The sequence below is a fragment of the Hemitrygon akajei genome, chromosome 12 (assembly GCF_048418815.1).
Source record: "Hemitrygon akajei chromosome 12, sHemAka1.3, whole genome shotgun sequence".
In the NCBI taxonomy this organism is placed as follows: domain Eukaryota; kingdom Metazoa; phylum Chordata; class Chondrichthyes; order Myliobatiformes; family Dasyatidae; genus Hemitrygon; species Hemitrygon akajei.
The window spans coordinates 40,365,449-40,379,197 of record NC_133135.1 but is presented as its reverse complement, the minus strand read 5'-3'; the positions used below and the strand labels follow the sequence as shown (position 1 = coordinate 40,379,197).

Genomic DNA, 13,749 nt, shown 5'->3' with positions numbered 1-13,749 from the left:
ACAGTGTAGGATTAGGTGACAGTCTCTGGAGGGAAGCACAAAATGTTGATCACAGTCACTGTGTTATTGATCAGCTTACCAGTGTTTCTAAATATTCTAGAACTGTTCAACATGCAGTGTGATGGAAACATCTGGCGAGGTTATAGAGCAGAAAATTGTAATTCGTGATTATAGCTTTACTCCAGATGCAGCACAACTCTGAAATTCTTCTCCGGATGGCCACAAAACCAGAAAGAAAAGAACGGCAGCACAATCATCAATCCTCAAATCCCTCCTCCCCTCACAAAAAAAAGAACAAAAATGGAACGGGCACTTTGATCCCAAATCCACCGCCCCTGCAGACAAAAAATAAATGAGAAAGATCAGGAAAAAACGCAGAATACAAAAAAATCTAAGACTAAACAAAAGTCCACAGTCCAAGTCATATCCAAAATGCAGAAAACCTGGACAACATTCTTCTTTTTCGTAGCAGAGCGACCTCACTGGCAATTTAAAAAGCAGTCTCCCCTCTCCGTAACAGAGTGATCTCTCCAGCGACAGTCATCCCAAAGCAATAAAAAGGCAGGCAGTCTTTCTCCCTCATTGCTTTAACCGGCAAACAATGGAAAACTGTTTGCAAAATCAAATCGAGCATCAGCTCTCAGCCTTCTCGCCATGAGGTTCCCACAACTTGCCTCTGCCTCCTAGAATCCCCTCAGAGAGTGCAGACACCCAAATGATCTCCAAACTGCAAATCACAGACTCCAACAGTTCCAGAATCACATTCAAGATTAAAACAAATGTAAAAGACATAAAATATATGGTTTTATGATCTATCCAGAAGATGTTGGCCAAGCAATATCCTTGAAGACCTACCGTCCTTCTCATCAAAGTGCTCTTGGGGTTATATATAAGCCTGATGGACAGGGACTTGAGAAGGAACCTACATGGTCTGTGCTGCTGCCCATATTCTTGTATATGGTCATGTATATGGGAGGTACGTGTACATGGAGTTGCATAGGAAACTACAGTGCATTTGTAGGTGGCACTCGCTACAGATACTTTGGAATAGATGTATAGCGACTGGACAGATTATCAATTAACTTGGCTGGTTAGTTCTGGCAGTTGTTAGCCACAAGAAAGTAAGTTACAGGACCCACACCACCATTTTCAGGAACAGTAATTACCCCTCAACCAAAGAGATAACTTCATTTGCCCCATCACTGAAATGTTCCCCACAACCTATAGACTCACTTTCAAAGACTCTTCATCTCATGTTCTCAATATTTATTGCTTATTTATTTCTTTTTGTATTTGCACAGTTTGTTGTATTTTACACACTGGTTGAATTCCCAGTTGGTGTGGTCTTTTGTTGATACTATTATGGATTTATTGAGCATGCACACAAGAAAACAAATCTCAGGCATGTATCTGGTGACATATACATAGTCAGATAATAAATTTGCTTTGATCTTTGAACAGCCTACCCATAAATAGCTCTTACTACATGCAGCTGTGGTCTTCCATTTGTTGAGGAGATGTAACTGTCCTTCCATTTAGGGGTGATTCATTTAAGTCCTTTTGTTGATGAGATACAAGTACAGAATATGTGCCCTTGCAGAGCAGAGGGAGTAATTCAGATGATCCTTAGTCTAAGTCGGTTAGTGGAAAGTCGCACATGTTTAAGGATTTCAAAAGCAGTTGGTTCTAGGTTAAAATGCTGCAAAAACATTTTTCTAACGTGTTTCTTTAAAACCCACAGTCATTTCCCAGACGGGTTTACAACAAGTACCTCACTGTGATTATCCACCTTCATGAAGTTACTTGCTCCACACTGAAGGCTGATGCACTTAAGTATGAAATGAAGGAGCAGGCCTGGACTGCTTTACAGGTGTTTTCTAAAGGTTACTGCAACACTGCAATTTATCATCTGCCACTGTATCAAGGAGCGCCTGATCAGGTATGAATTTTTTTCTATGTATAAAAACACAGCACAGAACATCACATCACAATTACTGATGGCCTCGAGATGTAGATTTAGTTCACTTCATTTGATTTACTTCCTTGGATATTTGTACCAGCATGACCACTGCAAAAGGAATGGTCAGGAGTGATAAATGGAAAACCAAAACTTCAGAAGTTTTGGGCAATCCAGGCCAAGCTTCACTGTTTAAATTCTACCTGGTATCCAGATTGCAAATTAGGAGATAGGGACCTAGATGAATAGAACCGCAGGACGAATATAGATTCCTCCCAGTTCCCATAGCTATGCCTCATAGATGATCTGTCCACTGCAAATTATCCCATAATGTCAGTAAGAAACAAGTCTAGGGGCAATTGCAGAGAAGTTGAGGAATGAAACCAAAGTATTGCTTTGGTGGGAGCTGGAAGATACCCGATGAGTCAAATGACCTTGCTACTACAAGTACTAATGGTTCAGGACAGATTAAATCCTTTCAGCACCAACTGCACCACTGAAGAATTAGAACAGCTCAGGAACTCCTATAAAGAGAATTAAGATATTTTATAATTCTCTTACTAAGAAATTAAATTTGTGAACAATTGAATATTTTAAAATCATTGCCACTGTGATTCCTTAAGGAATCCCAAGAACATTATGAAAGGCTGTAAAATCTTCAAGTTATGCTGTCAAACATATCGAACATTGAAGAAAAACATCAACCTTTGTAGGCTGATGTCAATTAAAACATTCCCTAGAACTCAAACTCAGTAACTTACCTTTTAAAAAAAGTTCTGTAACTGTTTGTATGATAAAAAGTTAGTTTCATTTTGCATGGCAACAATTAATTAGTATTGTCACTCTGGCATCCCCAAGAAAAGTGCAACACAGCATAAGCCCATAAACAGTATTAATTAACCTCCAGTAACTTACCTGGAAAGCTTAAAAAGCTCTCCAGTGTCAAACTGTACATGATCTACTTTACCATTTCAAAAAAGAACGATGTTTACAAACTGTGAGAATTCTTCTTTCCACATCCCCGTCCCCACATAAAATCATCTGTATTCGATTCACTAAGTTTGTTTCCCAACTGTTATCCTCATTTATGCAAAATTGAAATTTATCAAAGTACATGTAAAATAAAAGGATCTAGAATAGTCTCTTCTTCAACTTCCAGCCGGGTACAGATATTAATTTTCACCAACATTTTGATGACAAACTTCGCCATCTTTATCAGGGATGATCCTAGGCATAGCTAGTTTGGTGGTATAGATCTCCCCAGTCATCCCTCCCTCCTGATTGGTTAGTACTCAACTTATCAGGTTTCCGCTGTCTGACCTTGTTTACAATTGAATTCCAGTTTTACTTGGAGTGAGGCCTTTGTCTTTGTTAAAATTCTTATTCTCTGGTTTTATTTCAATGGCTTCCTTTACCAGGCAGTTCCAAAAGCCATTGGTGCAGCACTGTAGTTTTCTGTCAAAGTCCATCCTATGGCTATTGCGAATGCAATGCTCTGCTAACGCTGATTTCTCCGGGTAACACAAATGGATACACCTCCTATGCTCCTTGATGTGGTTGGAAGGATTGCCATAATCCTGAAGAAATACCAGATGAATACCATCCACAAACCCATAAGGAAGCTCAAATCACAGTTTACAAGGGTCAAAGATGACCAAGGACTCAGGACAGCCGGCATTTACAGGATTGCCTGTGAATGCAGAACAATGTATATTGGGCAGATGGACGCACAGCGGAAACCCACTTCAAGGAGCATAGGAGGTGGGTCTGATTGGGTTACCCGGAGAAATTGGCGATAGCAGAGCATTGCATTCGCAGTGGCTGTGGGATTGATTTCAATGGTACAAAACTACTGTGCTGTGTCAATGGCTTTTGGGACCACCTGGTGAAGGAAGCCATTGAATAAGACTCGAGAAAAAGAATTTCAACAAAGATGAAGGTCTTGCTCTATGTAATAACTGGATTCGATTGTAAACAAGGTGGGACAGCAGAAACCTGATTGTTTGAGCACTAGCCAATCAGGAGGGATGGATGGCAGGGGTATAAATGCCACCAGACTAGACATGCCTGGGCATCATCCCTGATGAAGGTGGCAGAGTTTGTCATTGAAATGCTGGTTAAAATCGACACCTGTACCTAGTTGGAAGCCCAAGAAGATTTTATTCTAAAGTACATGTATGTCTCCATATTCTATGCTGAGATTCATTTTCTTGCGGTCATTCAAACTATATGTAAAGAAACACAATAGAATCAATGAACAACTGCACACAAAGCCAGACAAACAACCAATGTGCAAAAGACAACAAATTGTGCAAATCCAAACAAAAAAACCAAAATAATAATGATGAAATAAATACATAAACATTGAGAGCATGAGTTGTAGAGTCCTTGAAACAGGCCATAGATTTTGCAACCAGTTCAGTGTTAGGGTGAGTGGAGTTTATATTCTCTGGTTCAGAAGCCTGATGAGTCAGGGTAATAACTGTTCCTGAACCTGGTGGCAAGGTTCCCTGTACCAGAGCATGACCTGGATGGACGCTGCTTTCCTGCAACAGCGCTCTGTGTAGATGTGCACAATAGTGGGGAGAGTTTTACCTATGATAGGCCGGGCTGTAACCACTACTTTCCAATTCACAGTATACTTGCAGTTGTAGGTGTAGGCTCTAGCTTTCCAGCTAGTGCCTGGACTACCATTCTGGACAAGCAGTGCATCCTCATCTCTCACTATTTACCATAAATAATGGGTGTAGAAATCCAGATTGGGTTTACAATTGCCAGCTGTTGCTCTAATATTTTTGCCTGGAATTATTCAAAATACCATAAATGCCTAATAACAAGTGGCTAGAGCAATAGCATGAACTCTGCATGATGAAATCCACTTTCTCCCTAAGTCCTGATTCTAATGCTCTTCATCTTTTCTTTCATTCAGGATGTCTTGACTGCATTAGCAAAGGGAGACTGTCAGAGTATTCTGGATGACCTTGTACATAAGAATACTGTAAGTGTCATGAGAAAAATAAGGGACGTTTAGTTTGAAATGCAATTCCCTTAAATGTATTTTCCTGCATAGATTTTACGGCTGAGGGGTGCGTCAGTGCTTGTCCGTATTGCAGATGGAAGAAGGGATGAAGAGCTGGCAAGATATTCTGAACGTGTAAGCACAGCGTTGATTCTATTTCAGTATTACTTCCTTTTTCTATTGCTTCTCAGCATTAGAACATTTAAAAGCTTCCTATTCTTAGGTGAAAATATGCCTTGTAGATTTGGTCATTCTCAGTCCTACAGCACTGATAGATTCTTCTCAAACGAGACTTGCAATGCTAATATTGAGATTAAACTTTTACTTTACAGAAGTTAACAGTAGCAGGCCAACAAGCTTAGTCATTTAAATAAGTGATGGACAACCATCTTCAATCTATTTACCATCTTTATTGTCCATATTAAAATATTCATATACTGAACTTTTAGCAAGTGTGGCTCTGGTTACATTGAAATTTATCTTATACACATGTATAGTTTTTCCAGCAGGTTCTAATTATTCCTTTTCTCTTAAAGTATATCAATAGATCATATTTGTCACCTGAGCTCATCGAACAGTATGAACCAGAACCCAGTAATGTGTTATTGAGGCAGCTGATTCCTGCTGGCCTGTCTGTGGGAGAGTTCAAAACACAGTTATCTCAGAAATTCAGAGAGGTATGAAGATTAATTTCCATGTTGACAAGTTTTCTAATCTAGAGTGATGTACCTTTTTTACCCCCTACGCTTGTTCTCAATGGAAGAATGAAAACAAAGGACATTCAAAGTCAGATTATCACTGATAATCTGTCATAAAACTTGTTGCTTTGCAGCAGTACAATCCAATGCATAAAAACTACTATTTTACAATAAGAAATATAAAAAGTGCAAAATTGTCAAGTATTGTTCATGGACCCTTAAGAAATCTGATGGCAGAGGGGAAGGAGCTGTTGCTGAATCATAGTGTGCATCATCAGGCTCCTTGTGGTGGTGGGTGGGGGTCCTTAATGATGGATGTTGCCTTTGAGGCATTGCTTTTACTGCCCATGAAGAAGTTGGTTGAGCCTACAACCTTCAGCAGCTTCTTCTGATCCTGGACCTTGGCACCTCCATACAAAAATGTTGGTACTGAAGAGGCACAATGCCTCAACATCCTCAATCTAGATTTCCTTATGAGAGACGGAGAACAAAAGTAATGAGCTTGTCAAGCCTACAGCATTGCCAATTGAATGGTGAGGATTCTGCACTCTACAGGGAAAGCAAAGATACTTGACTACTTGCTTTAATAATTCAGAAGTGTAAAATCGTGATTCAAACTTTCTATTCCAAATCCAACATCCATGAAATTTCTCACCCTTGGTGCAAACTACTTTCGTTGAATGTAGGCCAGATTGACCAAGTCTAACAATTCTTGGGAATTTCTTCATCTACCCTTACTGTCCCCAATGGAAGTATTTCCTCACCATCATTTTAGCTGCACATGTTAACTAAATTCTGAACTATCCTCAGAAATAAATTTCACTTTACTAGCCCTGAATTTGCAACAACAAAATGCCTGTCTTATGAGGATAGGCTGAGCAAGCTAAGGCTTTTCTCCCCCTCTTTGGAGTGAAGGAGGATGAGAGGCGACTTCATAGAAGATGTACATAACAGGCATAGATCGAGTGAATAGCCAAAGATGTTCTTCATGGCGGAAACAGCTAATGCCCGTGATCATCATTTTAAGATGACTGGAGGGAAGTATGGAGGAGGGAGATATTAGAGGGAAGTTGTCTTTAAACACAGAGTGGTGGATGCGTGAAACATGCAGCAAATTGTGATGGAAGACGCAGATATATCAGGGACATTTGGGCATTTAAGGCTACTCAAGTGTGTAGGGTTAGATTGATTATAAGAGTAGGTTAAAAGGTTGGCACAACATCGTGGATGAAGGGCCTGTACTGTGCTCTAATATTCTGTTCTAAAAATCGCAACTATAAGAAGATTGCACCAGAAAGTGATGACACTTTGGTAGTAATGTACAGTACAACATTAAGCAGGCACCAGAGGAGCTGAGCACTGATCAGCTGTCATGAAACAACAAACCCTAATGCCTTCCCTATCATTGTGGGGGATTTCAACCAAGCCAGCTTATAGAAGAACTACCACCAATATATCACTTGTGGAACCAGAGGAGCCAAACCACTTGACCACTTACATCAACATCACGAACACTTAGTGCCATACCCCGCCTGCACTTTGTGAAGTCCAGTCACCTAGCTGTGCTTGTACTCCCGGCGTAGAGTCAGAGACTGAAGACTGCAGCAGCAGTGGTGAGGACCAAGAAGGTATGGTCAAGGGGAGGTGGTAGAGTGCTTAGAGGACTGCTTTGAATTGGTGGACTGGACAATATTCAGGGATTCATCTACTAATCTAAATGAATATGCCAGTTATCATCAACTTCAAGATCTGTGTGGTAAGTGTGTGCGTTCGAAAATATACCAAACTTACCCACACCAAAAGCCAAGAATGAACCAGGAGATTTCAGTTTGATGAGGGCTAGATCTGTGGCATTCAAGACTGGTAATCCAGAACTATACAAATAGTCCAGGTATGATCGGAAGGCTATATTCAGAGCAAAAAAACACCAATTGCAATTGAAGTTAGACGGAATCAGATGCACAGCAGCTTTGGCAGGGTTTGCAGGCCATTACTTCCTATAAAGCAAAGCTAACATCATGAATGGCAGAAATGCTTCACTCCCAGATGAGCTCAATATCTTTTATACATGCTTTGAAAAGGGAGAATAAAACTACACTTGTGCAAATCCCAGCAACATCCTTTGGTGTTGCAATGTCTAAGACCTAAGCTTCAAACCTCCTGTGCCCCTAGATCCTCGATTTCCTCACTTGTAGACCCCAGTCAGTTATCTCCTCCATAATTACCATCAGAGAAGATGCACTCAGGGGGCTATGTGCTTAGCCCCTGATCCACTCACTTCACACTTATGACTGTGAGACTAAGCACAACTCCAATGCCATATTTGTCATTGGCTGAATCAAAGGTGGTGACAAGTCAGTAGATAGGAAGGAGATTGAATATCTGGCTGAATAGTGCCACGCGAACCATCTCTCACTCAATACCAATGGAGGTCGATAAGTCAGTCCTCATCAGGGAAATCAGGTGTAGAGGGTCAGCAACTAAGTTCCTTGGCGTTATCACTTCAGAGGACTGTCCTGGGTTCAGCACACAAGTGCCATTACAAAAAGTACATAGCAGTGCCTCGACTTTCTTTGAAGTTTGCAAAGATTCAGCATGTCATCTAAAATTCTGACAAGCTTCTATAGATGTGTGGTGGAGAGTATACTGACTGGTTGTGTTGTTGCCCGGTATGAAAATCCTATAAAACGTAGTGGATATAGCCCTCTCCACCTCTCAGTACATCCACAAGGAGTGGTGTCGCAGGAAAGCAGCATCCATTATTAAGGGCTCCTACCGTTCAGGCTATACTCTTATCACTGCTGCCATCAGGAAGGGGTTACCACCAGGTTCAGGAACTGTTGTTGCCCCTCAATCATCAGGCTCTTAAACCAGAGGGTACAACTTCACTTACCCTAACCCTAAACTGTTCCTAAAAAACTATGTTCTCACTTTCAAAGACTCTTCACCCCATGCTCTTGATATTTATTGCTTATTTATTATTACTGCTACTTAGGGTTCTTTGGTGTTTGCAGTTTGTCTCTTGCATTTTCTGTCCATCTTGTGTGCGATTTTTCCATTGATTCTATTGTTCCTTTTATTGTCCCACAAGAAAACGAATCTCAGGGTTGTATGTGGTAATACATTGGGCAGTAAATTTACTTTGAGCTTTGATGTTACCTTGTGGGGTCCTCATTATTGACAACAGTCAAGATTTAGTATTTCTGACTGACCTCCATTTAGGGATTGCAAATACTTTGAGTTTTTCTGAGCAACTGTCCACAGCGTCTTCTGCAATCCAGGTGCCACAAGGGGAATCCAGCTTGGTACCTCATCCACAAAATAAACCAGAGGTTGTGGCTTGGCAAACTGTTAGAATGAGGCTCTTTAAGACACCTGCTTTTCAAAGTCTGATCTTAGCCTCATGTCCATTTTCTTGACAGTTTTCAATTATTCTTGAGTCACTTCAAATACCTCTAATTCAATTACTCATCAGTAGGATACACTGGTGCAGCTAAAGTGTTTTCCCTTTTTTGCTCCTCTTCATTGATTAGATTTGCATCTCAAAACTGGTTTTCTTTATTGAAGGTGAATTAATATCACTGTAGGTATACCCAGACCTGTTTGCAAATGACTTGTCTCCTGCTTTCCAAAAGACTTTCTATCCACAAGTCAGCGTGATCTACAGTACTGTGCAAAAGGCTTAGGCATATACAGCCAGACTTTGCACAGTATCTGTGAATGGGGAGCAGAGAGAGTTTATAAATCTGGCAGGAGCAAAGGATGCTCAAAATGGCAAAGATGGAGTACTCTAAGACACTCAGCCCCGAGACATCAGGCAAGGTCATGATGCGTGTATTCATTACAGTTTCTTTGATGATTCCCACTCCTCTCCTTTTTCACTACCATGATTCTCCTCTCCCTGACCTGGAATCAGGTTTATCATTACTCATTCTCATGAAAATTGTTTTTTGTGGCAGCAGTACAGTGCAATGCATAATATTAGTATGTAAGAATCAGAAATATACAGCACACCAACAGGATCTACAGGCTATCTAGTCCATTTATACTGCCTACTTCTGTCAACCTGCACCCGGATCCCTGCCACCCATGTACATCCAAACCTCTCATTCCCCTTTCACCTTTAACCTATGACCTCTAGTTGTAGTCCCATCCCACATCAGTGGAAAAAGCCTGCATGCATTCACCCTATTTTGTATACCCCTACAAAATCTATTCAATTTTCTACCTTCCAAGGAATAGTCCTAACCTATTCAAATTTTCCTCCAGTCTCAGCAATATTAAACATTTTCTCTGTACTCTTAACCTCATTTATATCTTTCCTGTAGTTCGGTGATTTAAACTGCACACAATACTCCAAATTAGTCCTCAAAAGTTTTATACCTCTTCCACATCCCATCCACTATACTTTGATTTATGAAGGCCAATGTTCAAAAACTTCCTTTACAACCCTATCAACCTGTGCCACCACTTTCAATGAACTATGCACCTGTATTACCAGATCCCTTTGTTCTACCACACTCCTCAGTGCCCTACCATTCACTGTGTGAGACCTACCCTGGTCATTCCTATCAAAATGCAACTTGTTAAAAACAACAGACTCAACACCAATCTGTAGCACTCACTTGGTCACAGGCCTCCAGTCAGACAGACAACCGTTTACCTGCACTCTCTGGCTTCTCCCACATCCAATTTACTACCTCATTTCGAATGCTGAGTGACTGAACCTTCTTGACCAACTTCCCATGCAGGATGTTGTCACATGCCTCAAGTCCAGTAGATAACATCCACTGCCTTGCCTTCATCAACCAGTATCCAGTGTTGTTGAGGGGAAATGGCCATAGGGGTACACTGCATTCATTGTTTTACCCCGTCTTTCTCCTTGTCCTTCAGTTACCTGTGTCTTGCACTTTGGGTGTATCTCCTTCTCTACACATCTCATCACACCCTCAGCCTCACAAATGATCAGGAGTTCATCCAGTTCCAGCTCCATAATGCAGAGTGTCCAGCGGCAGTCATCTTGTCAGGGAAACTGGTGACCTCCCTGCCTTCCCACATCCTGCAAGAGCATTCAACTATTTTTCCTGGCATCCCCACTGTTCACACAAGCATCTCCTTCTGAAGCCTCAAAGCTAAAGCATCAAATAACCACCAACACTCTCCACTCAAATGATGGCCATACCACTTGCCCCTGCCTTATTTTAATTTGCTCTTGCCTATCAATCCCAATTGACAACTGCTCAAAACACAAATCTGCCATGAATTAATGCCTTGTGTACTCAACTGACGAATCGGAGTGAGCCACATATTCTCATGCTTCGGATTACTGATTGGCTGCTGCTCAAAAAAAGTACTATGCAAAAGTCTTATACACCCTAGCTATACATGGTTAACACTTTTGTACAGTACTATAGAATACTCTCCACTACCTGGATAAATGCAACTCAACAAGCCAAATGCCATCCAGAACAAATGAGCCCACTTGTTTGGGCATCAACCACCCAAATCAAATCATTTCCTCTGCAAAGTAGTGACTGCAGGATAAAATAATCCTGAAAATTGCAGTTACTTATCTTCTCCCAACTTCCTCTCTCCTACCAGGATATACTAACTCCCACCTCCATTCAGACTTAATACAGCTGGTTATTGGTCCAAATCTCTCAACTACTGAACAAGGAATTAGTAATAATCTCACCACGACTATAGGGCTTTCAAATCGTTCATCTCCTTTAGAAGCAGTTACTAATTGATAAGATGCTGGCCTAGTCAGGAATGTTCCGAGCTGCAAAAATAGAACGAACTCCATCTCTACCTTGTATACAAATACCACCACAGCTCAGTAGAAGAATATAAAGTTTCAATCCTGAAGGATAATTTCATTATTTAAGGCTCCTTAAGGTTGTAGTGGGGATAAGCTCTCACTACTTATTAAATGCTCCCAATGTTTAGCATCTCAAATAGCCTCTGACAACCAAGTCCGACTCCTGAACTTTGTGTGGCTTAGCTACTGAACCTGGTAGAAATGTTTCTACTGAAAGAAGAAAGGGTAAGGGCATTACTGGTGCCTTACAACCAGTCACTTTAGGCCTTTGGGGCTTATCAACCATGGTTGGCAGCTCACCTAGGAAAATGAAAACTCTGATCTCAAACCTCCACTGCCTTGTGACTATACCATCTCACTGGGGTGGCTTTGGGAATAAACAGAGGGAAAATCTGGAGCTGGAGTCCCTAAGGCAGTCTCATCTTGAGTTCAATGCGGACAGGCAGCTCCTGGTGCCAAACTGAATAGCAGTGACCGATACCTTTAGAGTCATCAGCTGTATGGGGAGGGGCAGCCTGCTGCAATGGCAACAGCTTGCTCTCCGTATCACACACAAAAAAAAAGGGATTTATCCCCGTGACAGAATATTCAAATTACTTCCTCACCCCCCGATTCCAGAGACCATTCATGGTATAAAAGGTAACTTTTGGAACCATTAATGTTGCCCTCACCTGCATCAACGTGCTCATCCCATCTTCCTGGCATCTTAACAGTGATAGAGCTCCTCATCCACACCTACTACCCCATAAGCCTCCACAAACAATACATCATTCTCTGCAACTTGTGCATCTTTACCTCCCATCCACTCTCCAGACTGCTCCCCATGATTCCCTTATCTATTTGTCTCTCCCCACTAATCTTCCTCCTGGCACTTATCCCTGCAAGTGGCCAAAGTGCTGCACCTACCCATTTGCCTTCTCCATCATGTTCAATCAGGGTCCCAAACAGTCCTGGTGAGGCAACACCTTGCCTGTAAATCTGTTGGGGTCATCTGGTGCTTCTGATGCAGCCTCTACATTGGACAGACCAATGATAATTTAGGGGACCGATTCATCGAACACCTCCTGCCAAAAGCGGAACTTCTCGGTGGCCGAACGTTTTAATTCTGATTCCCATTCCTTTTGGGATGTCATAACATGGCCTCCTTTTGTGCCATGATGAGGTCATAGAGGGTAGAGCCATAACACCTTGTATCATGGGTAGCCTCCAACCTCCTGGCATGAATAGTTTGAATGTACAATGTGGTTTTAACTTTTGAAAAAAAAACAAACTGCCATCAACCATTTCAAACATGACAATTAAGTGGAACTGCTGCCAATTTCCTACGAAATGTGTTCACTGACCTGCATTTCCATATCATTCTAAAATAGATGGTGTTATTTGGCCAATTTCATCCTCAAGCAGTCATCCACTAGTTCAGAAAGAGTAACTTCCAATTTAACAGGATTCATCATTCCAATGTTCTTTTAATGCAAAATATTAGTAAGTGGACAAAACTGCTTAAAAATGGAGTGAACAAACAAGAACACTGCAGGGATCAAGTTAATAATCAATAGTTGCAAAAACTTTTATACCAGGGAATTTAGAAATATACAGCAATTAACTATTATAATTTTCCCTAACATCATTCCATACATGAATCAAAAGTCAGATCATTTCATAACCAATTAATGGACTGCTAAGTCTTACAAAAGGAAGCTACATGTTGTAAGTTATGTAATGATAGGCTCTTGCTCTCTTCCTAACACCATTTTTGAACTCTGCAGCTCATGTCAAGTTGAAGTTCTCCAAAGTTCGATTCATACCAGAGGACCAACAAGCATCAGCCAGAAACCAAGCCAATAGTATTGCAACTTCCAGCATTCAGCTAATAATATCGCAAGAGGTTTCTTGACAAATTACCCAACTTGTGAAAGATAAACCTACTTTCAAAAAAAAAAATCATTGGGAAAGACACTACATAATGGAAACCACAAACAAAACAAGGTAAATAAAGTTGAAAATAAAAGATTAACTGAGTATGTTACTTTTGTTTTTTGGATAGCCTTGGCCGTAAAGTGGGACTTAGTGTCATGTAATAGGCATCCGAGTTTGGAGTAAGATTCTGAGATGCAGAGAAGAGCACCTGAACTCTTGTATAGGTATTGAAGCAAAAAAAAAAGCAAGCAAGCAGATTTAGGATCTGTATGAAATTCACTTAATGTTGAATTATGGGATCAATTTATGAAAAGTCTTTTGTTTGCAGACATCTCAA

At 40.9% G+C, this 13,749-nt stretch overlaps 1 protein-coding gene across 1 annotated transcript in view; it reads left to right on the top strand.

Moving 5' to 3' along the window:
• Positions 1 to 13,475, top strand: part of LOC140736622 (uncharacterized) — a 38,387-nt gene extending 24,912 nt beyond the window's left edge. Inside the window, exons 9-13 of the mRNA XM_073062442.1 lie at positions 1,742 to 1,939; positions 4,887 to 4,955; positions 5,028 to 5,111; positions 5,513 to 5,653; positions 13,262 to 13,475. Of these exons, the coding sequence (XP_072918543.1) occupies positions 1,742 to 1,939; positions 4,887 to 4,955; positions 5,028 to 5,111; positions 5,513 to 5,653; positions 13,262 to 13,276 (507 nt within the window). The 3' untranslated portion in view covers positions 13,277 to 13,475. The remainder of the gene's footprint in view (positions 1 to 1,741; positions 1,940 to 4,886; positions 4,956 to 5,027; positions 5,112 to 5,512; positions 5,654 to 13,261) is intronic.
• Positions 13,476 to 13,749: the final 274 nt, after the last annotated feature.